This window comes from Marmota marmota, unplaced genomic scaffold (assembly GCF_001458135.2).
Source record: "Marmota marmota marmota unplaced genomic scaffold, marMar, whole genome shotgun sequence".
Classification (NCBI taxonomy): Eukaryota; Metazoa; Chordata; class Mammalia; order Rodentia; family Sciuridae; genus Marmota; species Marmota marmota.
Window position 1 is genome coordinate 10,873,849 of NW_026000221.1, and position 27,132 is coordinate 10,900,980.

The 27,132-nt window shown below is 40.2% G+C and overlaps 1 protein-coding gene across 21 annotated transcripts in view; it reads left to right on the forward strand.

The window, feature by feature from the left end:
* Nucleotides 1-27,132, forward strand: part of LOC107144781 (tumor necrosis factor alpha-induced protein 8) — a 314,538-nt gene that overhangs the window by 225,553 nt on the left and 61,853 nt on the right. For 3 of the 21 annotated variants that reach the window (XR_007343404.1, XR_007343405.1, XR_007343408.1), the window contains 2 exons: nt 176-294; nt 738-8,477. The exons of 14 other annotated variants lie outside the window; for them this stretch is intronic. Coding sequence is in view for 2 of the 7 variants with exons in the window: in XM_048791986.1 (XP_048647943.1) it covers nt 17,221-17,699 (479 nt within the window). In the remaining 5 variants the exon portion in view is untranslated. Of the gene's footprint in view, nt 1-175; nt 295-737; nt 8,478-17,220; nt 17,931-26,928; nt 27,091-27,132 lie in introns of those variants that run through there. 4 more of the 21 variants (XR_007343407.1, XR_007343406.1, XM_048791986.1 and 1 more) reach the window with 3 other exon arrangements.

Here is a 27,132-nt window from a genome sequence, read left to right on the forward strand (position 1 = left end):
CATACTTTAGTTTTATTGGTATCTGAACTTTAGAGATTGGGTGCCTTCTTTTTTGTTCTCAGTATTATCTAGGGAGTCAGATTCCTAATTTCTAAAACTCTAAAACACTTGTATCCCTTGACCACAAACTTCCTTATACTGTTTAACTTTTCATGTATTTGTCCTCTTATCACAGGTAGATTACAAGGGCCACAGGACCATATCTTTATCTGTTTCTATTTCCTCTGCTGTGCCTAGCACACTGGGTATCCAATGAACACTTGCTAACTGGTTGGATAACAGCAACCTGTTACGGTATGTGTGTACAGCCACCGTTTCCAGCCTGTGGTGCATAATTCACAGTTAATTTTTTTTTAAAGAAAGGGCAATTGCAGTAGATTTGATTTATGGAAGTGGAAAAAAAAATGTTCAGAATCAAATTCTGTGCTTGGCGTTTTCCAAAATATTTACAGGAAACTTAAAATGGTAATTTTTATTTTAAAAACTCAAGTATATTATTTTCAGCTCCAAAGAAATTTCTTATTTTGCTTAAATTAGTCTAATAGAGGAATAACCAGCCACAGTATGAAATAAGGGCTGCTTTCATCCTGTATAGTAAAGGGCAGCTTCTTTCAATACACACAGGACATTTCTGAAATAAGACTCCTGTTTAGGAACTGGGGCAGGATTGTGACCCCCTCTTTCCTTTTTTTTTTTTTTTTGAGAGAATATTTTAAAATATTTATTTATTTTTTTAGTTTTCGGCAGACACAACATCTTTGTTTGTATGTGGTACTGAGGATCGAACCGGGGCCGCACGCATGCCAGGCGAGCGTGCTACCGCTTGAGCCACATCCCAGCCCCTTTCCTTTTGTTTTGAATGAAATGATCATTGACCACGTATTTTCATTAACTACATATTTAACTCAAGAGACAGTTTCAAAAAAGTTGGGTACTTTTGGTCTCAAGTTAGCAAAGACATTTTTGCTTTCTTCTCTCGAAAATTTCCCTCAAACTTGATTAGTAAGAATCAGGAATGCAGACCATATCCTCATAAACCTTGAGGACATCTGAATCTCCTGAACTACTACATAGGACTTAAAGGTAGAGAGCAGATAAAGGAAGATAAATGAGTTCGTTGAGAGATGGGGAAGGGTCAAAAATGAAAAGCCTGTGAGCCGGGGGAGGGGACAAGGGGAGAAAACTAGAAGTGATTGATTTGCTCACAGAATCCCAGGAAAGCTCTGAATGAAAGTTCCCAGGTTCCATGGAGGCAGAGGTGAGGCAGATGGCTTTGTCCTGGGAGTGAAGAATGAAAGCCTGCAAGAGGTGAAGAGCCTCCCAGGATGACTAGGGAGGAAAGTTACCCTTTGCAGCCATGACCCAGGAGCAGCCAGTCCAGGATGAGGCTGAGGGAAGAGTGGACCCCTCTTCTGGCAGGGTTTCTGGAAGAAAAAAACAAAATAGATTTTAAAAGAAGAGAAAAGGAAAATGGGAAGTCCTGGGGTTTGAATTCTGTCTCTGTCACCAATGAACTGTGAATTTGGGCCAATCAATTAATGTGTTTTGATTTTAGTTTCTGTATTTGTTAAATGAAATGTTGGATGGGTCGTATGATGTTTAAAATCTGTGCAAATTCTTGTGCTTTATGATTCTGTTGGGTAAAAGGCAATCAGAAACCCAGCAATTCTACTTCTAGCTATTTACCTAAGAGCCATGAAAGCATGTGTCCACACTAGTATTTATATGCAAGTGTTCATAGAAGCACTATCCATAAAATCCAAAAGCTGGAAACAGCACCACTACCTATAGTTAGTGAACAGATAGCAAAAGGTGATATGTTTATGCTGTGGAGTGCTATTCAACAATAAAAAAGAACAAAGTACTTTGTGTAATACAACATGATGGATTTCAAAAACATTATGCTAAATGAAAAAACAAAAAAAACAGATGGAAAAGACCACATGTGGTATGATAGAAAAGGTGAATCTATGAAGTCAGCAAATAGATTACTGGCTGCCTGAGGTAGTGAGAATGGGGTACATGGGTACTTTGGGGGGTGATGAAATGTTGAAATGATCTTTTTTTTCTCCTAACACTATGTCTTTCTCTAACTTATTTCACTTAGCATCCTACAGGTTCATCCCTGTTGTTAGAAATGGCAGAATTTCCTTCTTTTTAATTTTATTTTAATTGACAAATAAGCATTTTATGTATTCATGGTGTACAACATGAGGCTTATATATGTATATCTACACATATACTTATAGGCATATACATACAGTTATATACAAACACTGATGGTGGAATAGCTAAATCAAGATATTTAACATTTGTATTATCTTCATACTTTTTTTTGTGTGTGTGGTGAGAACACTTAAGATTTACTATCTTAGCAATTATACAATATATTGTTACTAAATGTTGCCACCATGATGTATAATAGATGTCTTGAACTTATTCCTCCGTTGTAGCTGCAATTTTGTATCCTTTGGCCAACATCTTTCCAACCCCCTTATCCCCCAGACTCTGGTAACCATTATTTTCCTCTGTGTCTATGAGTTCAACTTTTTAACACTACAGTAATAAGTGAGATCATTCAGTATTTATCTTTCTGTGCCTGGCTTATTTCACTTAATTCAAAACTCACCAAGTTCATCTGTATCATTACAAATGAAAGAATTTTTTTCAAAGGCTGAATAATATTCATCTGTGGACGTAAACCACATTTTCTTTATTCATTTGGGATAATGAAACATTTTAAAACTTGGATTGTGGTATTGGTTGCACAACTCCCTTAATTTACCAAAAATCATTCGATTAGGCTGTGGCTGTGGCTCAGTGGTACAGCGCTCAACTGGCATGTTTGAGGTACTGGATTCAATCCTCAGCACTACATAAAAATTAAAAAAATAAAGGCATTGTGTCCATCTACAACTACACTTACAGTGGTAAATTATACCTCAACAAAGTTGTGAGTAGAAAAGGTAACAAACAAGGGATGGAGAGAGAGAATTGTAAATGAAACAAAACTGGTAATGTATTGATTATTGTTAAAGGTGGGTGTCAGATGAGAGTTTATCATGCTCTTCTTTCTACTTTCATGTATACTTGAAAATTTGCATGACAAAAAATTTTCATAGGCATTCACAAGCCTATGATGATGATGATGATGATGATGATTTTGTAGATGTCATATATCACTTGCAATGTAAGTTCTACATTTTACAGTGATAGATGTTCTAGATACTCTTGGACATAATTCAGTCTCCGTTGAAACCTTGTCCCTAATATATGAAATCACTTTTAATGTGTCAGCTCTTCCTGATGCCTGAGCAAGAACTTGAGAAAGTCATGGTGATCATATTATCAGAAAGAAGGTTAAATTTTGTTATATTATTATTTATATGTTAGAAAGGATAAATTTAACATAAGCTTTATAGGGGAACCCTTGATCTTAGAAAAGTAAACCATCCAAAACAATGCCATTTGGAGTAACTCTGAAAAACTGATTTTTTTTTTTTTTTTTTTGTACTTGAAACCTAGAAGTAGTATTCCATTCCAGACTCCGGCTATTGTCGAAGTGAGTATAAGAGTGATAGTTACCATTTTTCTTGTTTTCTATATACTTATCTAAGGATCTATTTTCAAACCTTGTAATTAACATTCTAAAGAAGGTAGTTTTTTGGTCCTATTTTACAGTGAAGAGAGTCGAGGCACAGAAAGGCTGAATAACTCGCTGAAGGTTCGGCAGCTAGTTAACTGTGAATGTGGGGCCTGTCCGACTCTGCGCTGTTCCCATTCTACTCTTCTGGATGCCTAGGAGCATATTTCCCATCAAAGGCCTTTTTCTCATAAACTTCATTTTAACCTATATGATATGATCCCTTCATGGAATCCATATAGGGTAGGTGAGAAAGAGGAGGTGACGTGTTCCTAGGGCGGGGAATGGGGAAATCACAGGTGTAGATACTAGTCAAGGCAGTAACCATCTCTGAGGCACAGTTTTTGGGCTGCTTCATGCTGAAAACATTTCAGGTGGGCCCCGAGCTTTGATTTAAAGGTAATGGAGACAGTTGTTAGGAGAGGAGAATTCAGATCCTCATTTATTGGCAGGATTATTATTTTTTAGTACATATTAATAGTTTGGGTGTGATATTTCAACACATGTATACAGCATACATTGACCAAATATAGCCTCTCTTTATCCACCTTCCCCCACCCCACCCTTCCCAACCTCTAGTTATCACCATTTCATGACCTGTAGCTTCCACTCATGAGAGAGAACATGTAGTGCTTGTTTTTCTGTGTCTGTCTTCACTTAACAGGATGTCCTCCAGTTCCATCCCTTTTGCTACCAAAGGCAGATTTTATTCTTTTTTATGACTGAATAATATTTTGTTCTAAACATACGCCACATTTGCTACATTTTTTTATTCATTCACCTATTGATGGGCACCTAGGTTGATTCCATATCTTAGCTATTGTACATAGTGCTGCAAGTAATCCTGTTGCTGCTTTCCAATTTATTGTGGATCTATACCTGAAAGTGGGATGGCTGAATTATATGGTAGACTTATTTTTAGTTTTTTTTTTGAGGAACTTCCATACTGTTTTCCATAACAGATGTACTAATTTACATTCCTAAAAGTGTATGAGTTTCTTTTTGTCCATTAGTATTGCAGCCCTATTTTATAGTTTATTTATAGACAGGGCCTTACTGAATTGCTTAGCATCTCACTGTTGCCGAGGCTGGCTTTGAACCCCGTGGTCCCCCTGCCTCAGTCTCCCGAGTTGCTGGGATTATAGACATGTACCATTGTGCCTGGCTGACCAGATATTTTGAATCATAGAACCAAATTTAGTTGTCCTATTTGGGGTCAGGCTGGCCAGTGCATTGAACTTGACCTACAGACCACCTGTTGTGGGCAAGTCATTAGGTTCTAAGGCATAGCTTTCCTGCAGCTGCTCACTCATATTTTACAATGAATATGAGTGAGAATTGGAGAATCCCTGTGCTCTTAGGTAATCACCTAGAAAATACTTACATTCCAAGGGAGATAATTCAGAAATCTGGGCATGCTTTTATTAGAGAAGATAATTTCCAGAGAACACTTAATAATCCCCCCACCCCTATTTTTTTTTTTTTTCCTCTCCTGTGCTTTTTAGTGTGTTTCTTGCTAGTCACTGGGTAAAATGCTGAAAGTAAAAACTGTCCTCTGAATAGTCTAGGTTGAAAGTGACTTATTTTTTTCTTGAGTGTTGGTTCTGCTGAACCGTCAAATTATTTGCTTATAACGTGTGAGACAGCATGTGGTTTTCCATAGTCTTCTCCCGGTCTACCCCACCCCCACGGTAGTCTTTTTGTGGACATTTGGTGAGCTCATTTGAAGGGTGTTGCTCACTTGACCATCTTTTCATCAGGGTTAGCTGGATTAGTACATTAATTTCCATTCTTAATTAACACTTAAAGCTTATGATCTAAGATGATTCACCTGCAAAAGCAAACAAACCCCCAAAATAGCAAAGCAAAGCAATTCATGATATGCCACTTGCTATATGCTGAGGAGATAGGGGAAAGGTTTTAAAATACTCTTAGCATTTTTTCTGTCCTGATTTTTGCATCTGTATTGAAGGAGGAATGCTTCCTCTTTGGGAATTCCCACTCCTGGGTGGACACTTGGTATTTTGAATTGTTCTACTTTAAGCCAATGCAAATGTAATTTCTGCCTTTGATCATTTGATTTTATTATGTTTTATAACTTTGTTTGGAAAGACCCACCTGTCTTGTGTGTCATTCTGTCCTTAGGTCTTCTTCTCTCTTAGAAAGTCTTCTGTCTTGTGCCCTAGTGCCCACCAGAGCAAAAGCCACACACTGGCAAATTAGGAAACTAGAGCCTGGTTTCCCCATGGATTCCTTTAGGGGAGCAGCTATGCAGCCAGTGTAAACATTCCAATTCAGTTAGAGATAACTTCTTGATTTTCCATTACCCACGCCAGTGAGGTCATGAGGAATATACTCATTTTAATGAGCATTGTTTTGTTTCAAGTGTGTGTCGTCTGGTGGAAAATGAGCAGTTTGGAAGCCAGAGGCTTGGGTGCCAGTTAATGTTTTGCCACTGACAACATATTATGCACAAGACATTTGTCTCCTCTGTCCTGTGCCTGAAGTGGGGGCCATGCTGCGTGCTCTGGGATGGGCTCAGATGAGTAAATACATTTACATATCTTGATTTGCCTCTCAGAGCCTTCTAAAACTGGGGACAGGGCTTTCTGTCCTCTATTACATGGGTGGAAGTGGGTGGAGTAAATTCAAAGAAACATATAAGGTATAGAAATCAGCAAAGGTGAATTCTTGCTTCAGACCAGTAGAACAGAAAAGAAAAGCAGATTGCAGTCAAGTAGACATTCCTTGAGATAACTACTGGCAGCAGTAGAATAATAAGGGAGAAAAAAAGTGGGGGGACTCTTCCCGGCAAGTCCACACTGTTTGAGTGTACCTGATAGTATGAAGTAAACACAAAGCAGCCACCTTTAGTTTCTTGAACCTTGTGCAAGAGTTTCCCACTATTGTTAGGGGGTGGAATATTTCACCTAAGTAAATTTACCAGGTAAGTGGGTTCCAGGTGCCAGCTCTTAGACCAGTTTGAATGGAAATTTTTACAATCTCCCTCTCCCCTTTTCTGAATATTATGGAGATACCACCTCCCTCTGTGTCTTCCTCCCTCCAGCTTCAGTTATCTTTCTAAGAGAGAAATCCTGTTGTTCTTCTGCTTGAACATCTCAAAAGGGCTCCCCCACTTTCAAGATCAATTTCAAACCTCTTTAACTAACATATTAGAATTGGTTTCTATCCAAGTTTCCAGATTCATTTCCTCCCTCTCTTCTAAAGGGACACTGTTTCAGCCATCCTAAACTGCTTTCTACCTCCTGATTTTTGTACAAATTGTTCCTTCTGCTTAGAGCTCCTCACCTGCTTCATCTGACTAATTCCTCTTTGAGATGCTCCCAAGCTTGACTTCCTCCTATCAGTGCCCTCATATCAGTTAGATACTGCCCTCCTGAATCTCCCCCCCCACCCCCCCCCAATCAGGCCTCCAACAGGTCCTACTGTGGTGTAAACTTTCACACTATTGAGCTGCTTGCTTCACACATCATAATAGCTTGTGTGCATTGATCATTTACTAAATGCCAGGCTCTTTTCTAAGGGTTTTTATTTGTATTATTTAATCCTTACAGCAACTTTTTACAGTAAATGCTATTATGGTCTCGATTTTAAAGATGAGTATACTGAGTCATGAGCCAATTGTACAGATCTTGCTGTTACTAGTAGGTAGAAGTAGGATTTGATCCACAGCATTAACCCAACACACACTGTCTTATTGGCAGGGACTGGGTCCCTAGTTTGGGCTCACAGTGGGCACAGTGGGTTTCAGAGAATGAATGAGTGGTTGAGAATGGTGATGAGGCACAGGAGCTTCCTGAGGCCAGTTGTTCCAAAAACAAGGGACATACCAGAGTGGCCTTTAACAGTCTTCTGTTCAGCTTCACCAGGGCTTCCTCATTGTTAGTTGTCAGTTTTTTATACAATCTTGGCTAATCTCTTCTTGATGAGTAAGAACATTTCTATTGTCATGTTTAAGCAGAGTGAATTGCCTGGGGAAGGAGCAGTGAAGGGCAAGAAGTCTCCTGCAGATGGTGGAGATGGCTTTGTGGACTCTCAGTGACCCACAACCTGAGCCCTTTCTTTACTATACAGAAGGGAAGGTGATTAAACAGAATTCTTATCTGAATATGATGCATCATCCTCATGGTTCCTGTCTTGTTGGGATTTTGTGCAATCTGAGACCATGATTACTGAACTCACTTCTGTCAGATAAAAGGAGCATAATTGTCCCTGTTTTTTTTTTTTTTTTTTTTTTTTTTAAAGGGGATAATTTCCTGTCAATGAAACTTGGTAGAATCCTTCTAGAAATTACTTTCAGGTATCTTCTATGCAATTATTGTAGCACAGGTTTCCCCTTTGGATGCATCAGGAAGCAATCAATGCATCAGTGTATCTCTGCTTGATACACATTGATTTAAGTTATAAAATTTCCTAAATTCTAACTATGCATTTGAGGCAGCACCGTATCAAAACAGAAAATTCCCCAATGAATGATGAGGTGAAATTATCTTTGAAAAATGACATATAATTAAATCATTATAAGTGAGTCAATACAACCAGTGTTATGATATAAGGAAAAAAAATAATGCCACGTGGCTTGGAGGGAGGAGGGAGGAGGGAGGCAAACTTAAATCTGTAAACTCCAAGCTGAAGCAACAGAGAAAGAGCCATTTGAATCATAAGCTCTAGTGCTGTGAGCTCCCAGTCACAGAGCAGAATCAAAATAAAGTGATTGACAAATGAAAATAGGTTTCAGAAAATATGTAGTTATCTTTAAAAATCTGTTTCATAGGCATTTTAAGGGTTTCTCCCTTCAAAAATGAAATGATATTTCAAATGGCCATTTTCTAAATTGAATATGTTGGGGAAGGTACATATTTTCTAGTCTCAAGGAGGACGTGGAATTTCCAAGTGTTTGTCTCAGTATCTAATCAATATTAAAAATATAAAGGATTTAGATCTCAGAATTCTCAGAATTTTCCCTCTGAATTCTCAGAAGATCTGAATCCTTCCTGATTGAATAGTAGTTTCAGTTTTAACTTTAAAAGTCATTTGGAACAAAATTTGTTAAATCCAGTGGCCTCAAATCTACTTTTTATGTATTATAAAGATTCCCCCAATTCTTGGCTTACCTTATAAGTATAACAAATTATAAATACTGAAATCATATCATAACTCAGACCACTATGAAATATTTGTGGAAATTACTTTGCCTTTAGCCTAGAGAGGCTCGAGGAATCTCCATTTTAACAAGGACCTTTTGGTGGTTGCTGGGTGGAGGACCACAGGGTAACCTAAGCCTTGTCAGGGCTCCAGCTTACCTGTGCTTAGGACCTGACTCCTCGTTGCTCTGATCTCCCTCTGGTGCTGGTCATGGTCAGTCTTGGCAGCAGGACTATCTTCCTTCACCCCATGACCCTCCTCCTTGAGAGAAGGAGAATACCTTGCTCTGTTTTGCTGCTCCCTCCTCCCAGAGGACTGGATTTCCTTAGAATTCTCAACCCCTTCTACCCACAGCCTGAGGCCAGGCTCTATCTAACCTTTGGCAAAAGTTGCCTGAATAACCAGGAAACAGGAAGCTAACTGGCTAGCTACTTGGAATCTCTCAGCAAAATTTTCCCCTTCTTTGATCCTTGCTTTTCATTTCTATGAAATAATTTTTTTTTAATGAATTAAAAAAAATTAAAAAAAAACAAAAAACAAAACAAAAAAACTCACTTGGGAGCGATTTTCCCAAAAAGAATAGCCTGGCCCAGAGGTTGTTCAAACCATTCCTTTTTTTAGGAGCCTGGAACCACTTATACTTGGTTTGTTATGGAAGTACATATTTCACAGAAACACCTCAAACCCTAAGAAAGGATATAGGGAAAAGTAAAATAAAACAAAAAAGACATCTTTCTCTTTCTCTGCAGTTAGAAATAGCTTTCTGGAAATTTGCTATGCATATTTTATACATGTATTTACAAACACTACTCATACTCCTGTATTTCATGAACTCTTACGATGATGCACCCCAATTTCAAACGTGTTAAGATGAAGAAATGTTCATTTGATGATGTATAGAATAATTATTCTTCTGGTACTCACTTTTTTTTCCATATTAAATACCTTGAATCAGCTGGGGGCTGTAGTATGCGCCTGTAATCCCAGCTGTTTGGGATTACAAAAGGATTGCAAGTTCAAGTCCAGCCTTAGCAATTTAGGCCCTAAGCAAGTTAATGAGACACTGTCTCGGAATGAAAAACAGAAAAGGTTGGGGATGTGGCTCAGTGGTAAAGTGCCCCTGGGTTAAATGCCTGGTACCAAACCAAATAAACAAACAAACAAACAAACTCCAACAAAACCCAAAAAAACTCTTGAATCAGTTCATTATTAAGAAGAAGATTTGCTTTATTCTTTTTACTTCATGGTATCGCATATTCCAAATCCATATTCAACTACACATTCTATATTTCAAATCTATGATCCATCTATTTGTTTAAGAATTCCTTTATTGTTGAATGTTCTTGTTGTCTAATAGTTCTTATAGTACAAATAATGCTGCAATAAACATGTCCCCATGTCATTTTATATGAATAATTATATTTATAAAGTACATTTGTGGAAGTAGAATAGCTAGGTCAAATGGTGAGGACACAATACTTTTTTTTTTTTTGGTACAATATTTATAAAAATTTTTTGCTAAAGTGCTAGCCTAGTGTGCACAAGGTCCTGGGTTTGATCCCCAGCACACACATATAAAATTACTAGCTTCTGTATTTTTCAGTGTCGGAAAGAATCCAAACCCAGAGATGCACAGATGATAGCTTCTGCCAGGGGACATTGTAGAGAAAGTTTTCTGGAAAGATGTGTGGACACATCCAATTAATCATCTGTATTATAGCCATCTACTCATACTATAGTCTTTCCATTCTAAAATGCATATTTCTCTGTTTTTTTTTAACAATTCTCAATTGCGGATACATTGTAGAATGGATGTGTATAGAAAATGTCATTGTTCTTTCCCAAAATAACCTGTTATGGAATTGTGCATCTTACAATTAATGGCATTTTGGAAACGAGTATATTTAGTATGTATAAATATGCCTTTCAAGCTTTATTTGAAAATTAATTTAATGATGAAAGTATAGTTTTAATTATTTTTCCTTGAAGCAATCTTGGAAATAAGCCAGAGTTTTGAGAACACCCCATGTTTATCAGCAGCTACTACTTTCCTTTGGAGTCAGCACATGTGATTTAAAAGTGTACTTTCAGGTCTAAGGTTGTGACTCAGTGGTAAGAGTGCTAGCCTATCACATGGGAGGCACTGGTTTCCATCCTCAGCACCACATAAAAATACGGAGATAAATAAAAGTATTGTGTCCATCTACAACTTGAAAAAAAAAAGTATACTTTCAGTATGGGGATGCAGTATAGTGGTGGATTGTGTATCTAACACATGCAAGGTCCGGGGTTCAATCCCCAGTACTGTAAAAAGCAAAAAAGGAAACTTGCATTTACTAAAGAGTCCCATTTTAAGGAAAAATCAAGTCCAAGATAGCACCTTGGGAAACACTAATGTCATGTTACTTAGAGTTATAGAATTTAGAAGTTGATTCTAACCCCTTGTTACTTAGAGATGAGCACACTTCTTATGGCTCAATACTTGGTATCTCATGCATCTTGCCCAATGATGTTAATAACTGATTATTAACATTAAATAATATTGTTCACTGAACTTTGCAAGGCGGTAGGCACACTTGAGTCATGAAATGATAGCTGTAGTACAAATGACAGTGTTCCCACCTTGGCTGTGGACATTCCAGCAGTCTTCCACCTGTGAACTCCCATAGAGTCTGGCATTGGCAAGTCTGGCCCCTCAAATCTGTTCTGCTTTTCTGTTTAATTAGGTTTGAAATCTGTATTCTTCTCTCCTCCACTCCTCCTCCATTTTTGATTTCCCAGCGGTGCGTACAGCGCATGATGTGTCCATACTTATCCAACTCTTGGTGGGGAGGGACTTCTATAGCATTAGGGATGGCTTTGGAGGAGGTCTTAAACAGCTGGCACTTATGAAGCGTTCTTGGCTGCATAAACTCTTTAGTCTTTCTTAAGACTTCTGATATTGCACTGCAAGAGTTTCAGGGCTGGTGCTCCTCATTGCCCCATTTGACTCATTCTCTCTCCTGGTATCTATCACACGCCTTGTATAAAGGCAAACTCAGTTTGTGCACATGTGTGATAAAGTTGTTAAACTGTTCCTTGTTAACTGTCAACTGGTATTGAAGGAGACAGTTATTTACATTTTCAGTTGTTTTTTGTGAAATACCAAGATCAAAGATCTTTTCTGCAAGTTTCCTCTACTCAAACCACAGCTTCCTTCCTCTGTATTAAGTGCAGATCGTGTGCCTCAGTATTCTACTCTCTCCCCGAGTGGCAAGAAGCAGTCTCACGGGACCAAGATGAAGTGTGGTCATTTGAGAGCTTATCTGGGTGCCTTGCTAGCTCTGAATGGAGACCTTTGTCAGACATTTAGTGGAAGTTTCAGAAGCTATTTTTGTTTTTATTTCTTAAAGGAGAAAAAAACTTTATAGAGGTGCTCTGCATTGTATTTCAACCCTTGTTTGGTTCTGGACCCTTTTGGAAATCCAGTGAAAGCTTGAATGGCCAATGAGGCTTGGTAGCCAGGGGCAGCACGTTCTCTGAAAGGGATGGCCTCTCCACAGTTGTTTCAATGTGTTCACAAGACCACTCCCAAGGCTACAATGAATGAATAGCAGCAGAGGAAGTAGCAGACACGGGGTGGGGGGGGGGACGACAGTTCTGCCTGTGTTTGAAGCCGGGGTTAGCAAGATGGAGAAGACACAGGGCACACTGAGTGACCTCCATATATAATAGCACTGACCCCATGTCGTGAGGATTCAAATGAGAAAAAAATACATATAAAATACTTGATTCAGCACAGAATAAATACTAAGTACTCAGCGTGTTTGAATTTTCATATAGAACATGTCTTACTCTTTATTAGAAAAAAAGAGAAAGGAAACCTGTTTCAGTGGGGTTTAGGTCAAGAAGCTTAGTGACATTCTCAGGAACTAAAATGCCACTGCCAGAGTGGGTGTATTTGTTTATAGGGAAGTGTGTGAACTTATAAAGTTTGGGAAATAAGAATATGAAGACAAGTGAAAGAATATCAAAGATCAGGACAACCTGTCAGATCATGCAGAGAAGGCAATGTGGCTATTAGAAATTATGTAGACACTGAATAGGGTTCAGATCTTTAAGAGAGAAAAGGAAGTGAGGACAATTTGTACTTGGAAAAAGGCTATCTAATAAAAACCAGGACAAATACTTATTCTGATTTCTATACTTCTTATATTGGCTTCAATCTTAAGAGAGGTTAAATCATAGTTAAAGAACCTCGATGAAGATGGGGAAAATTTACATTGAGCAGATATTATATAAGAATAACTGGGTACACATGGAGAGGTTTGTCTTTGTCATTTTTCTTACAGATGATTAGTTCAATGCTGAGAATTAATACCTGATTGCAGGACTCATTAAAAGTTGCAAACAAATTATTTTTTCTGCTTGTTTGAAAAGCCCACTTTTTTAAAATCAATTACGTATTTAAAGGAGTTTTACAGAAGTCTTTAACTGGGAGTCTGAGAGCACTCAGCTCATAAATGATACATGGCTTGGAGTGCTGGCTTTATCTGGCCAGGGCAGGGGTGGAGGGAGAGAGGGAAAGTGGGAGGTTTGCTCCCACTGCCTGGAGACCATGGTGGCCAGAGCTGCCAAACCCCAAAGCCATAATTCTGATACTGTTCCTAAGGGTCTCACAGTAATAAGCATAGGTTTCAACAGTTTCTTTTATTCTAAAGGTGGCCAAAACAGGGAAGGGTGTAACATTAAAGTTTAGAATTTTATAGAACAGCCATTTTATTAACATGTGATGTTAATAGATTTCTCTGCACCTTTAATAACTTTTAAATAATACGGATGATGTATGCTTCTTTTAAATTCTGAGATAGGTATATTACGAAGCAGCCTTAAGAAGGAGTGGTTTTAGTTGGCGTGTGTAGTAAACACAGGGTGATCCTTATGCTTCAGGAGTTAAACTCTAGTTGGAGATGTGAGGCTCAAGTGCATGAAACATTTTTCATGCATCTAGCCTAGCTTGTAAATTCAGTGTTTAAGTGACTGGTTCATTTATTTAGCAAATAGTAAAGTACTTACTATGCACTAGGCATTCATGTGTTAGATTTTGGGGTTAAAGGAATAAACAAACTAAGTTTTCCACACTAGTGAGAGTAATTGTTCAAAACACTGCTAGCATAAAATGTAGTAGAGGCTGCTGAATGTAGTGTTTAAAATGACCTGAATGGTCTGTTGTTTATTCATGAATGCCCAGTACATGGGACAGGATCTGGCCAATAGTAACCTCTCTTTAGTGGTAGCCTGAATAAATGCTGATTGGAATAGTCCGTGGCCTTTTGGAACCCATAATCTAGTGGTAATACCAGGTTTTCCAGATGTGTTCTATGTTTTCCTTTCTCTTTTTCACACACACAAAAACCCATGCACACACATGAAGAGATGAGTATAATGATTGTGCTCTGTGGTCTCACTGGTGGAGTCTAGAGCAAATTCTGGACATCATACATCCTCTCCATGAGTAGGAAATCTTCTCCAAACCTAGTCCAACCCAACAGTGAGATGGAAACATTCAATGGGTGAGAGGGTTTACATCACTGATTTTATTTTATTTGTTTGAGAACCAGAGAGGCGGTATGGCATGATGATTAAAAGCATGGGCTTTAGAGCCCGGGAAACATAGGACCAAGTCTTGGCTTTGCCTTGGATAAGTTTTTTAAAGCTTCAGTTACTTTGTCTGTGAATTGCGGACATCAAGAGCACCTACTCTACAGTGCTCCTTTGCAGAAAGGAGACAGTAGGATAACTCATATGTGGTGCTTGGCAGAGTCCTATATGCATTGGAAGCACTCAATACAGGTTACAGATTATTATTGTTTCTGAAGTGGGACAAGATTCCCTATCGTGTGGATCCAGGTATGTGTGTGCGTGCTTTTTTATTAATGAAACAACAAACAATCTGTTTTAGCACAACCAGTTAGACTGGCACATAATGGACAAGAACATCACCACAGACTAGCTCTGGGGGGAACACTGCCCCCAGAGCCAGGCCACACCATTCTGTACAAAAATTGGACCCTGGCAGAGGATGCAGAGTGTGCCTGGGAAGAGGGAGGCTTGTGGGCTGTTTGTGGCCATAGAGCTTTCATCCAGGAGTCAAGCTTCACTGTAGGCTCCAGACAGGTCCCTGGTAGTGCCATCTACCAGAGGATGAACCCCCCCAGCTGAAGTCTTGATTGTGGTTCTTGTGTATGTCACTGGATGTCTTCCCAGCCCACGGGTTGTTTGTTTATTATTTTTGTGAACTGGGCATTCCTCTAAGGCTGATTTAGTGGTGCCCATAAAAGAGATGGAAGCCCAAAGCTGTCTCCATTGTACAGTTGGCAGTTTCACCCTGGGAAGAAATAGAGCTGTTTCTTCTCCCCGTGAGACTTGGTTTTTAAATCTCCCCAACCATGTTGGAGTGTTTTGGGATGCAGCATTAAAATCCAAATAGATCTTTATTCACTAGGTCTTGCCCAACTGAAAGGTAAAATAAGTTTACAGATCAGAGCTATGGTTGACCCTTTTCCATTTCCTCTACTTTTCCCTATTTCCTCTAGTCATGTTGATTCTGATATCAAGCTAAGGAAGGCCCTCATTTGGAAGGATGTAATGCACCATTGTATTAAATTGATTATGTCACTGATATACTTTGGAGCAGAGATTTTTATACTTGGCTGCATATTAGAATGTGTGACTTTCAAAAATCCAGATGTGTAGAGCCTACTCCAAATGAGTTCAATCAAGTAAGGGAAAGTCAGACCCAGGTATTAGCAGTTTTAAAAACTCCTCAGGTGCTTCCAATGTCTCTAGCCAAGTTTAAAAGCCAGGGCTCTTGAACATGGCTCTCAAGTGGGGGTGGTTTTTTCCTCCCAGGAGACATTTGACAATATCCAATGATGGTTTTGGCTGTCACCACAGAGGGAAGGCATAATACTGGTACTAGTGGGTGGAAGGCAGAGATGGTACAAAGCTTCCTACAATATGCAGGACATCTCCTTGGGAAAAACAGTTACATGACCTAGAATATCAATACAACCAAAGATTGAGAGACATGTCCTAGAAAAATCAGGTTTAAGAAATGCCAGAGTGGGCTGGGGAAGTGGCTCAAGCGGTAGTGGGCTCGCCTGGCATGCGTGCTGCCCGGGTTCGATCCTCAGCACCACATACAAAAACAAAGATGTTGTGTCCGCCGAAAACTAAAAAATTAATATTAAAAAATTCTCTCTCTCTCCTTAAAAAAAAAAGAAATGCCAGAGTAATGTACATGCTTGCTGTGAAAAATATCATGGTGTAGAAATTTCCATTTTTTGTCTTCTCAGCAAGATAATAAAAAGGAAGTGACTTTGCTTCTGTCCTTTGTGTCTCTTCTGTACTTGCCATCGATGGCCTGTCTTTGTGGATGGTGTATCTCCTGGTTCTGATTTCTTGAGCAGGATCTCTTTCTGTGGTTCTAGAAGTTTATTGAATTGAATGACTTGGAAGAAGACCCAAAGTTAAGGCAACTAAACCCATAGAAATTAGCCAAGAAAAATAATTTTTAAATTCACTTTTGAATTAGTTGGCCTGATAGAAAGCTTTCTAAAATTAGAGAGTGAACTGTTCGAGAGTGATTATATGTGACCTATAAGAAATCTGATTTTAGCCAGGGGTGGTGGCACATGCCTGTAATCCCAGCTGCTTGGAGGCTGAGAGAGGAGGATCACAAGTTCAAGGCCAGCCTGAGTAATTTGGTGAGACCTTGTTTCAAAATAAAATTAAAAAGGTCTGAGGATATAGCTCAGTTTACAGAGCACTTGCCAATATGTGTGCGGCCATGGGTTCAGTCTCCAATACTGCACAAAGAGAGAGAAAGGAAAATCTGATTTTATGTGCTATAGAATTCATTCTCTTAATTTCATCACAGTTTTTTTTTTAATGTGAAGTGTGACATTGAGGAATACTTTCATAGCAAGCTAATAATAATTATTCTCCTCCTCCTCCTTGTCCTCCTTCTCTTTTTTTGTGGTGCTGAGGATCAAACCCAGTGCCTCGTGCAAGCACTCTACTACTGGCTCTATCCACAGCCTCATAACAAGTTAATTGTAACCTATATTTATCACATCATATAATCAATATTAAGACCTTCATCTCCTCTGGACACACCCAATTTTTCAGAGTATGCACACGTAAAAGAGCTTTATCAGATGTAAGTTTTCTTGTAAGTTGTCAAGGTTAGAATGTTTAATCAAGATGGTAAATTTAGTTGAAAGCATATATTAAATAAACTCAAAACTGTTTGTTCCCTAAAACTGATAAAAGTAAATGGTCATAGCTCTTGAAGTTGCTCTAAATTAATTGATCTTATGTAGGTGGTTGATTGCCAGTTACTATTTTTTCAATTTGTTCCTTTACAAAGAGATTTCCAGTGGTGCCTTCAATGCTCTACAACAGCCTTTATGAATCTGGGTGTTACACCTGTGGTAGTTTTTCAGCCCCATTCTTCTTCTTGGCCCCTGTTCCAGCCCCTAAGAAGATGGCATTGGCTGTAGCCAGCATTTACTTCCAAGTTCATTCAGAACCTACCCTCTTCCTGCTGCCTCCCATCTGGCCCCCGACTGCTCTGGAAATGTACAGCCAGGGAAAGAAACCGAGCAACGTCCAGCATTTTAGTGATAAGTGGACACCCCTCAGTTTTTCTCTTCCTGACTGCTCAGGGCAAGCCCACATTCCTCCTGTGTGGGACACACAGACTTATCCTGGATCATCCGCTCTCCTGATTTCCCTCCTCCCTCTCTCAGCTCTTCCTTGGTTGGGGATCCCCTATGGACTTCTTCCTCTGTCTTGTCTTTCCCTTAAACAGTGTGACTTCTTAGGCTCTGTCTGGGTTCTCTGACCTTCCTATTCCACTCTGTCTCTTGTAATCCTGTTTGTATCTAAAATTTCACATTCTCTAAATGCCACTGACTTCCTCCTGCATGTATATTTCAAGTCCAGGCTCTTATCTGAGTTTAAATTCATGTTTCCAGAAGGTGTTAACTACCACTTCACGGGCAACTCAAATTCCATGTGAAGAAAATTGAACTCACCTTCTCTTCTGGTTTTCCCCTCAGCAAGTGATCCAGATGACTATTTGGAAACCTGGAAGACGTCTTCCTCTCCCATTCCCCTGTTCCCAATAATACTGTCTCTCTTGTGAAATAGCTATAGAACCAGCACACCGCTTGCCACTACCACTGCCGCTGGTGAAGACCAGCCACAGCCCTCGTCCCTTATCTAGAGAGGGCTGTGGCTGGTCTTCACCAGCGGCAGTGGTAGTGGCAAGCGCGGCGTGCTGGTTCTACAGCTATTTCATGAGAGAGCCCGTAGTCTGCAGCCTGACTTCCTGGGCTGCTTGGTTTTCATAAATGTCCATCTGATTGTGTCATGGCCCTGTTTATGATGCCTCTTTTGGGGTTTTAATTAAGTCCCAACCCTTTTGATAGGCCTTATAAGATCTCGAATCACTTTTTCTCAAATTGGCTATACTACTTGGAGTTTCTTAGAAGTATTTGCTTCTCTTAACCCACCCCTAGTGTATACATGTACCATCTCTGGCTCTCTTGTTGATCATTTATCCTAAAGTCTAGCACAGGTCACGCCAAAGCCTTAGTAAATATTGGTTGAATGAATGTGGGAAGGCAGTGAGTGGCCCTGGATTGTCGTTATCAGTGTCCTCAAATTCTAATTTAATTTGCCTTAAAATGCAGAGGATCCAGAGTTAAAACTTTGTATTTGGTTTTATAGCTCTGTGTATATGTTTCCCTTGGCTCTGTATTTTCCAGAGGGTTATTCAAAATGGAACTAAAGGAAGTACATGGGATTCTGTCAGCAAATCATTTTCAATGTGTGTCCTTTGGCCATCAGAGATTGAGTTTAGGAAGCTGCTGGGGAAAATGGCATTTAGGAATCAAATCACCTGTGTTTCCCAGTGGAGAGCCAGAGATAACTTGACTGAATGGGCCTCTGGGAAGATTTTTCAACTTGCGCTTGTCTAAGCCAGGATCAGAATACCTAGAACTTGCTGTGACTTGTCTGAACTGTTTACTGAATTTTCAAACCTGTTTGGGAAGAAGGCTTGAAACCAAAGTGTTTGAGTCTTGTGCAGTAAGTCTCATTTCTAAGAAATAAACAAGAACTTAATCATGTTTTACTTGTAACAATGAAGGTGAGAATGCTGGTCTCTGTTGTAATGAATCTAAAAAGAACAGGGGTAGGCAAGTTTTTTTTCCTTGAAAGGATCCAGGTCTGACATTTCAAGCTTTGCCCTCAGGGCTGTGAGCTTCTGGGTGAGGTTCCAAGTCTCAGTCCTCTCAGAACTCCTATCTCTAACTTCACAACTAGGATCAGAGGCCTCACCATCAGTGCTGAGTCAGAGGGATCAGAGTAGGGAATGACACACTTCCTGCCCTCCCTAAGTTCTGGGGAGTTTTTATGGTTTGTTTTTCTGTTTTGCTTTGAAGATTCCCTGAAAGGAGAGAAGATTGCCCAGACTGTCTCCTGAACAGCAGCCTCTGATTATTTTTTATGATATCCTAGGATATCCTTCCTTCTATACTTTCTTCTTAACTCACGTTTTTTTTTTTTGAAATTTTTTTCTTATTACAAAAATATCACATTTATTAACTATAGTTTGACAAAAAAAAGTACTCCTTATTTTTACTAGCTAGAAAAAACATATTGTAAACATTGTTTTCACTCATCTTTTTTCTTCATGCCCGTAGTTTTGCTTAATATAATTTATTTCCTTTTATATATTGCTTTGTAGCCTTTGTAAAGAGTTCTCATGTTATTAATTATAAGGTTATTTTTAAAGACTGCATTACATGCCATTATATCGATGTGCCCAAATGCACTTAACTAGTCTTCACTTGGATAGCTGGTCTCTTCTCAGTTCTCACCGATGTCATAATCCTACACAATTTCCTTGCACTACAGCTGCCCACACTTGTCTCTGTTTCATTGGATGTATTCCTGGAAGTGGTTGAAAGGGCCTGTGGAGTTTTAGGGTTTTTTGATCTTTATTGCCACTTTGCCTTCCAGACATTTGTCCTGTTTTACATTCCCATCATCTGATGTAAACTCCTTACCATGTCCTATATGGCCTGCAGATTCTGGCCTGTGCCTAACTCTCAACTGCTTCTCACACTCTTGCTTCTGACACTGTAGTTGTGCCAGCACCCTCTCTTGTCCCCTGGAGTGTGTTATCCTTGTCCTGTCTTAGGCTATAGCCCAACTCTTCCTGTTGCCCACACTGCTATTCAGAGCCCACCTACAATGCCTCTGCCCTTTTAGAGGCTCCAGCCAAACTCCTCACTCATGTCTATCCTAGCACCTCTCACAGTCAGTCCTTTATTTATTTGTTTCCTTATCTGCCACCCCTACCACCCCATGAATGGTAGTTTTGTAAGACAGGTGACCTCTTGTATTTCATTCTCTACCGGGTCCCCAGTATCTAGGCAGAGCCTAGCATTCAGTAGACGTTGGGTAAATGCAAGTGGATCTTGGTGAGTGAATGAAGGACTGTCCTGTAGTCCAGGAATGTGTAGTGTAATAGGGCTGATGAGATGTGTATAGTGAGGGCTATCAATTGGAACAGCACATAGTAAATGCTGTAAGAAATTTTGAAGTGGTGCAGGGAAACAGGAGTAGGTTGATGACTGGCCACAGGGGTCATGAAAAGCCTTGTCTGAGCTGAGCCTTGGACTGGCTGCATTTTGCAGCTGATGATGGTGGAAAGGATCTGAGAGGCTGGAACAGATTAGCAGAGGCCCAGAGACAGAGCAGTGCTTAGCCTAGCTGGGGCAGGGTTGGGAACCGTGCTAAATCCTATGCTGACTTGCATCCTGAGCAGGAGGGAAGCATTGCCTGTTCCTTATCAGAGAGTGGTGTGATTAAGTGAAGAGGGGGAAGCATTTTTTAAACTCAATTCTAGGCACTGTTCCTGAGGTTGTGGTGATATAGCTGTGCTTTGAGAAGATGCACCGTAAGGGCAACAGCCATAGAATGAGCCGATAGTAGGATGGGGCAGTGGCACTGGAAACAAAGGGGAAGACAGAAGGGTCACTTTGGAGGTGAGAGGCATCAGAACTTGGTAGCAGTCAGGGAGAGGGGAGATTTCAGATCTGAATGACGGATAGGAAGATAAGATGCAAAGTTCAGAAGAGAAGCTGTTTTAAGGCAAGGTAGATTGTGAGCCTCGTTTTAGCTCGTGCCTTTACTGTGTGAATGAATATTTTCCAGATTTAACTATCCTTTGAACCCTCCTTTTCCTGAGGGCCTTGGGTGATAAGAAAGTAGAGGTGAGGACATAGAAGTATATACTGCTGGACGGGAGACTCAGAGCGCCCATGGCCCCTTCCTCATCTGTAAGAGTAGGACTGTATTTGCAGAAGGGGAAATTGGGCTCCTAACATTTTCCAGGGGATGAGGTGTTGTTTGCCGGAAATGTCTGTTCCCAGATCCCATGGGAAACACTATGTTCGAGTCTGTTGATAGGTAAATTTGTTTATGCTGTTAGGTGAAGGAGGGCAGGGGGTGGAGGCTCTGGGTACAAAAGGGGGTAGGCCCGGAACTGGGTGACACAACATCCTTCCCCTACAAATGTTCAAGAATGAAGTAGTTTTCATGGGGAGGAAATTCAAAGAGAACCTTAATTCAGGACATGGTGGAATTTCTTATCACTGTCTACATTAAGAAGTTTCTGAAAATTATAATATTTTTTTAAATTTACATTTGGAAATGGCCACATGGTTAAAACCACACAATTACAGAGCTCTCTGACATCTAGCAAGGGAATCAAGAACTGCTCTCTCTGAGGTTGTCTTTTCAAGAAATAACCTTCTGCCATCTTAAAAGCAAAGTGTTTAACAGAATTTGAATGGAAATGAAAATGGGTGAGAAGACATTGGAACCACCCAAACAGACAGGGGAATTGGAGTGAGTGAGAAGATGGTGCTGGTACCCAGAGAAGTTGAAACAAGACCAAAAAAAAAAAAAAAAAAAAAGCAGGTTAACCTGGTTAAGGGGATACATTCCCGCAATCCCCAATATTTACAAGGCTGAGGCAATAGGATCACAGGTTGGAGGCCAGCCTTAGCAACTTAGTGAGACCCTCTCTCAAAAAACAAAAACAAAAAAAACCTTAGCATGTGCAAGGCTCTAGGTTCAATCTCTAGTACTGTGATAACAGGAATTAAGAATATTATATGTTTGTGATAGAGGGAGTTTGGAAATGGATGGATTTTAGTTTGGGAAATATCTTGTGGTACCTCATTAACCAGAAATTCTAGAAATTTACATTTGGAAGTGGCCACCTGGTCTACAACTGGATAGTTTTTCTTGGCAAATTGAGAGTTGACTAAGTTTAGTATTTTATTACTGGAGATCATATTCAGTTTTACACGAAGGTTTGCAGTGGAAGAATGCTATAAAACCTCAGGACTCTGTTTATATTCAGTTCAGTGGAGAATAAACCACATTCAAGTGCCAGCGTACTTCTTGCAGCCAGCACTCAGTGTTGCTTTGCTTTCTGAATGCTGAGGCAGTGCTTTCGCTGTGGTGCAGGTGTGAAGAGAGGCTTGAGCATGAATCACAGGAATCTGTGGAGCCCTGCGACCAGCGATGTGATTTTCAGCTTCCTTGTGTGCCCCATTTTTTTCACTTATGAAATGAGGTTAGATGATATCAGAGGTCTATTACCTGATTCTGAGAGAGAAACTAGAAGACAGTTTTATTGAACTTATACTTAAGCCTTGGAAATGCATACTACACAATAGAAAGGCCCACCTTCCCATAGTTATTTTTTTCTGCAGCTCTTTGGGTGGAAGGCCCTGAATGGCAGCGGCCATGATGACAGACTTGGGAACTCTCTGCTGCAGCCAGGTCCGTCATGCTTGCACTGACCACCAGCAGCACCCATTTACACTGTTTCAGGCCGCTCTACTTGGCTGTGGAGGGTGGGTTGCTGAGTGTTCTTTTTTAGTTTTTTAAAGTCAGTTCTCTTTTTTTGTTTGTTTGTTTGTTTTCTGTTTGGTGGACCAAGGACACTTTCAGGGTATGATATAAAGAGAAAACAAAAATAATAGATTTGGAGTGAGATAGACCTAGGTTCATATCCCAGCATTCCAACTGAACAGATATGATAATTTTATGGACCCCAGGTGACTCATCTGTAACCTGGGGATAATTATGCATACCTTTCAGGGTTTCGGTCAGGACTGAGTAAACCACAGGGAAAGCACTGTGTGCACTGTGATAGCTCCTGTAGGCACAGACTACGCCTTGCCTGGGCCTCCCTTAGGGGAGAGGAAGAGTCTGACCATCTGCTATCTCTGGTAGAACATCTGGAAAACACTTATGGGCATGATGCTAATCTCAGGCAGTCTCCTGGAATAATTCCCTCTCAGCCTGCCTTCCTCCCCACTTCACCAAGGACTCCTTTCCCCTTGAAAAAGAGGAGAGACAAGAGGAGCAAGTTGAATAGAGGAAAGGGCTCTGATTGTGGCCATGGTTTTTAGGAGGCCATTGACAGAGTTGGCATGAAACTTAAGCATAAGAGGAGGATCCAGAGAGGACCAATGGGAAGAGAGGAGGGTTGAGCAGAAGGACAGAAAAGGAAATTAATCTTGGAAGTCATAGTACTGTGCACTAGGGATTAGAGAGCATCTTGGGAATGCCATACCAAAGGTCAAGGTGTTTTGTGGAAGTTTCCAGTTCTCTATTGGGCTACAAAATCAGGTGAAGTAAATGAAGATATCTTTTTCATGCAGGCACAAATTTAATCACTCCTGTGGTAATTTTGTTGAATGTACTGCTGATAAGGATGTGGGTGGCTATAGAGGAAATACTTTTCTTAGGGTGTGTAATAAGCAGTCAGTGAAATGAGGCCAGCAAAAGAGAATGTGGCTGGAGATTGTTCTGGGAGGGTACGGGTTAGGCCTCATGGCTTCTCTCCTTAGCCCTGCCCCATCTTGCAGGGTCCTTTAGAATGTGCTGCTTAACCTCTTGTTATGACACTCTTTGGAAATTGGATTTGCCACCCACTTTCCCTGGGTGTGGGGAGAATGATTTAAATGCCTTGCTCTGAGATGTTAGATAGCAGGGTATACATGCACACAGAAGAGTATCTGGTTTTCTAAAGGCCACTGCCCTGTGATTGCAGATAGATGGAGAAGAAACACCTGATAAGAAACCTCTGAACTTCCCTAACAATACTTACCTAGTGTCACTGTGAAGCTCTGGAGTACCTCTGCTACTGGCAGTGCCATTTGCCCTCCCTGGGCTGGAGTGACAAGCAGCTCTGTGTTCCCACTGCAGAGCTGTGCTCACCAGGAAAAGGACCAAGACTCACCTGTGTTCCCCAGCACAGATTACCTTAACAAAGCCAAGTCTGGACAGATTCTTTGACCACTAACCTATCTGGCAGAAGTTTTAGGACTAGAGGTCCCAGCTACCTGCTCTCTTCTTGCCACAGAGCATGGCTGGTATATCTGCACTGGGTGGCTATCACAATTGTTGATCCTTGAGCCTATCCAGGGTGTCTTAATTTGCAAGTCCTAGGGAAGCTTGGAAGTTCTGTATTCCTATCTACTAAGGCAACTAAAGAAGTTAGATTTTTTTTTTTTTTAAATATAACACTGTTCTGTAAGGTTTGACTACTCCACAAATAGTAACTTGAGAGTCTCCCTGCTTAGACTCTGTCTGTGACTCTTCCCAAATGAAATGGGATGAGCAGAATATAATTCCAAATGCAGGGGCTGCTCTATACAATCAACTAATTTGATCTGAGCCTGAAGGACTGAGCATTCTGATCTCAAGTGAGAAAAGAGGTGTGTCTTAAGAGAATGCCCATCCAGAGACCTTGCTTTTTATCCTCCTGCTGTTGGAGATCTCTTTCTGAAGTCAGGAATGTGTTGCTGGACGGGAAGGCGCCCTTGATACCTGAGGCCACAATGCTTGCAGCCTTTTCTGCCCTACCTGCTGCAGACCTTCCTAGGGCCTCCCTGTGTGGGCCTGGAGCCTGTATGAGGCCTCTGCCAATATGCTGTCAGGTGTTTTGATGTGGGGCTGCAGGATTCTTCCTTCAGCCTCCCCTTCCTACAGCTTTACTGTGCTGCTCAGTCTTCCCCCAGCGACAGTTGACAGAGCAGTTGTTGGTAACTACCTAGCTAGGCAGCTCCACCTACATCACATTTTAGGGCAATGCGAGACCTGTTCCTCTGTTTAGATGGAACATTTTTGCCCATGGTAAGTTACCCTTGAAATAACCAATGAATAAAAGTTTGGGCAATCCTTAATTTTAAAATCCTACACTTCCAGGAAGAGATTTCTCTTGACATGATGAAGTTTTCATAAAGGCTAGCCAGAACTTGGGGAGATAACACTTTTGTGAACACACAACAAAATGATTGGTTGCTTGGTTTGTGGTACGGGCAATGGAACACAAGGCCTTGTGCATGGTAGGCAAGCACTCTACCACAAAGCTACATCCAGCCCAGATGGTTTCTAAGGTATAAATTTCAAGCCTCCTCATACATGGATGAGTTTGTCACCTGATAATGTAGGCTAAAGAAAATAAGAAATGTATAGATATGTTTGTTTGTAAGTTGATAGTGATTTGGTATCTCTTTTAGCTTTTAAAAAAAATTTGGTTTTAAATGGATTCAATTCAATACCTTTATTTTATTTATGTATTTATATGTGGTGCTGAAGACTGAACCCAGTGCCTCACACATGCTAGGCAAGCACTCTACCACTGAGCCACAACCACAGCCCCAATAGTAGGCTTTTGATTTTAATTCAGGCCAATAATAATGGTCATTACTAGTTAAAAACTCACAGTGCATAAGCCAATACATTATTTGCATGATTCAGTTTCAGTCTTGATAATAATTCTATGATGTAGATGGTATTATTCTCATTTTATAGAAGTGCAAAAATTGCTCAGAAGGTTAAATAACTTTCAAGTCTACAAAACTGAAAAGCATCATAAATAGAATTTGAATCAGGTCTTTCAGAATTCAGAGAACCTGTCTGTATATTCCACTTGGTATCATTTTTGTTGGGTTGCCTTGTAGGCTCAGGAAGAGTGTTATTGCTGCACATGGTAAAAATAAAAACAAGTATCCAATTTTGTGGGGAACAAGATAGATATATAACCAAGGATTATATAGAGACAACTGTGTTAAGTACCAAAAAATGTTACCAATAAAGTTCAAATGAGGTGTTGTGGGGATTGAAAGAAGAGTCTGAGATTGTGTATACTTAATTGGGGTCATCAGGAAAAGGCTTCATAGAGGTGGTGCTCTTGAAGTGGTCTTATAGGGTGGGCAGAATCTGACCTGGGGTGGTGGGATGGATAAGGAAAAGATTTGTGGGTGTTGATGACTGCCAAATGCCCAGGTAGATAAATGAGCTCCTAAAGAGACTCTTAGATTGCCTATGTGGGTATGTGTGTTGTGCACATACGTATATTGTGAGCATCTAAATACTTCACACTTAACATGCTTTGTAATTCTCTTCAAATATAAAAGGCTAATGATTCTAAGTAGCAAAATTGTCCAAACTGTGTTCCCTAGTTCTCCTGAGAACAAGAACACCTCTAAGCAACACTTACTATTAATAGATATTCATGTTTATACTGGCCAGGTAGGAATGAGGTTTTTTTGTTTTTGTTTTTTTTAATTTTATTTTTCCAGGCATCTGTGAATGGAGCTACTCCTATTTTTTTTCTTTTTTCCTCTTCAAGTATCTGTTTTCTAGCATGTTTAAACATTAGACTTCCTGTTCTGCTTGATTTTGAAAGCATTTCCCATTCACCTATCACAGGTAATAGCATTTCTGTGTAGCTGTAGTTTACAGGTAGCAAGTTCAGACAGCCACCAGTTTGCCCCATTGTGAACACGGAGACCTCTCTGGACTCACAATTAAAGGCTACATAATGCATTCCACTACAAGTGACGAAATCCAGCGCCCAGAATAACAAGCAAGACAACTTTTTAAAGTGACTCTTGTTGACCAGTGTCTCCTGTGCATTTGTTTGGTAAGCTTCTGGTGGATTTTTCAAGAGGCTAGTATGAATTCTTCTGAATTATTCTCAAGGAAGAGTGACTCTTCCTGATGGCAAAGCAGATACCCTAGCATACACACCAGCAGGTGACTGCCATGTTCCTCGAGTCAGTGTGACTCTGTTAAGGACGTTGAAGTTGTCCTTCTGCTCGAGTCCAGGGCGAGAATGCTGAAGCTAGGTGAGTGAAAACTGCTCTCCGATGATCTTGGGTGTGATGTCT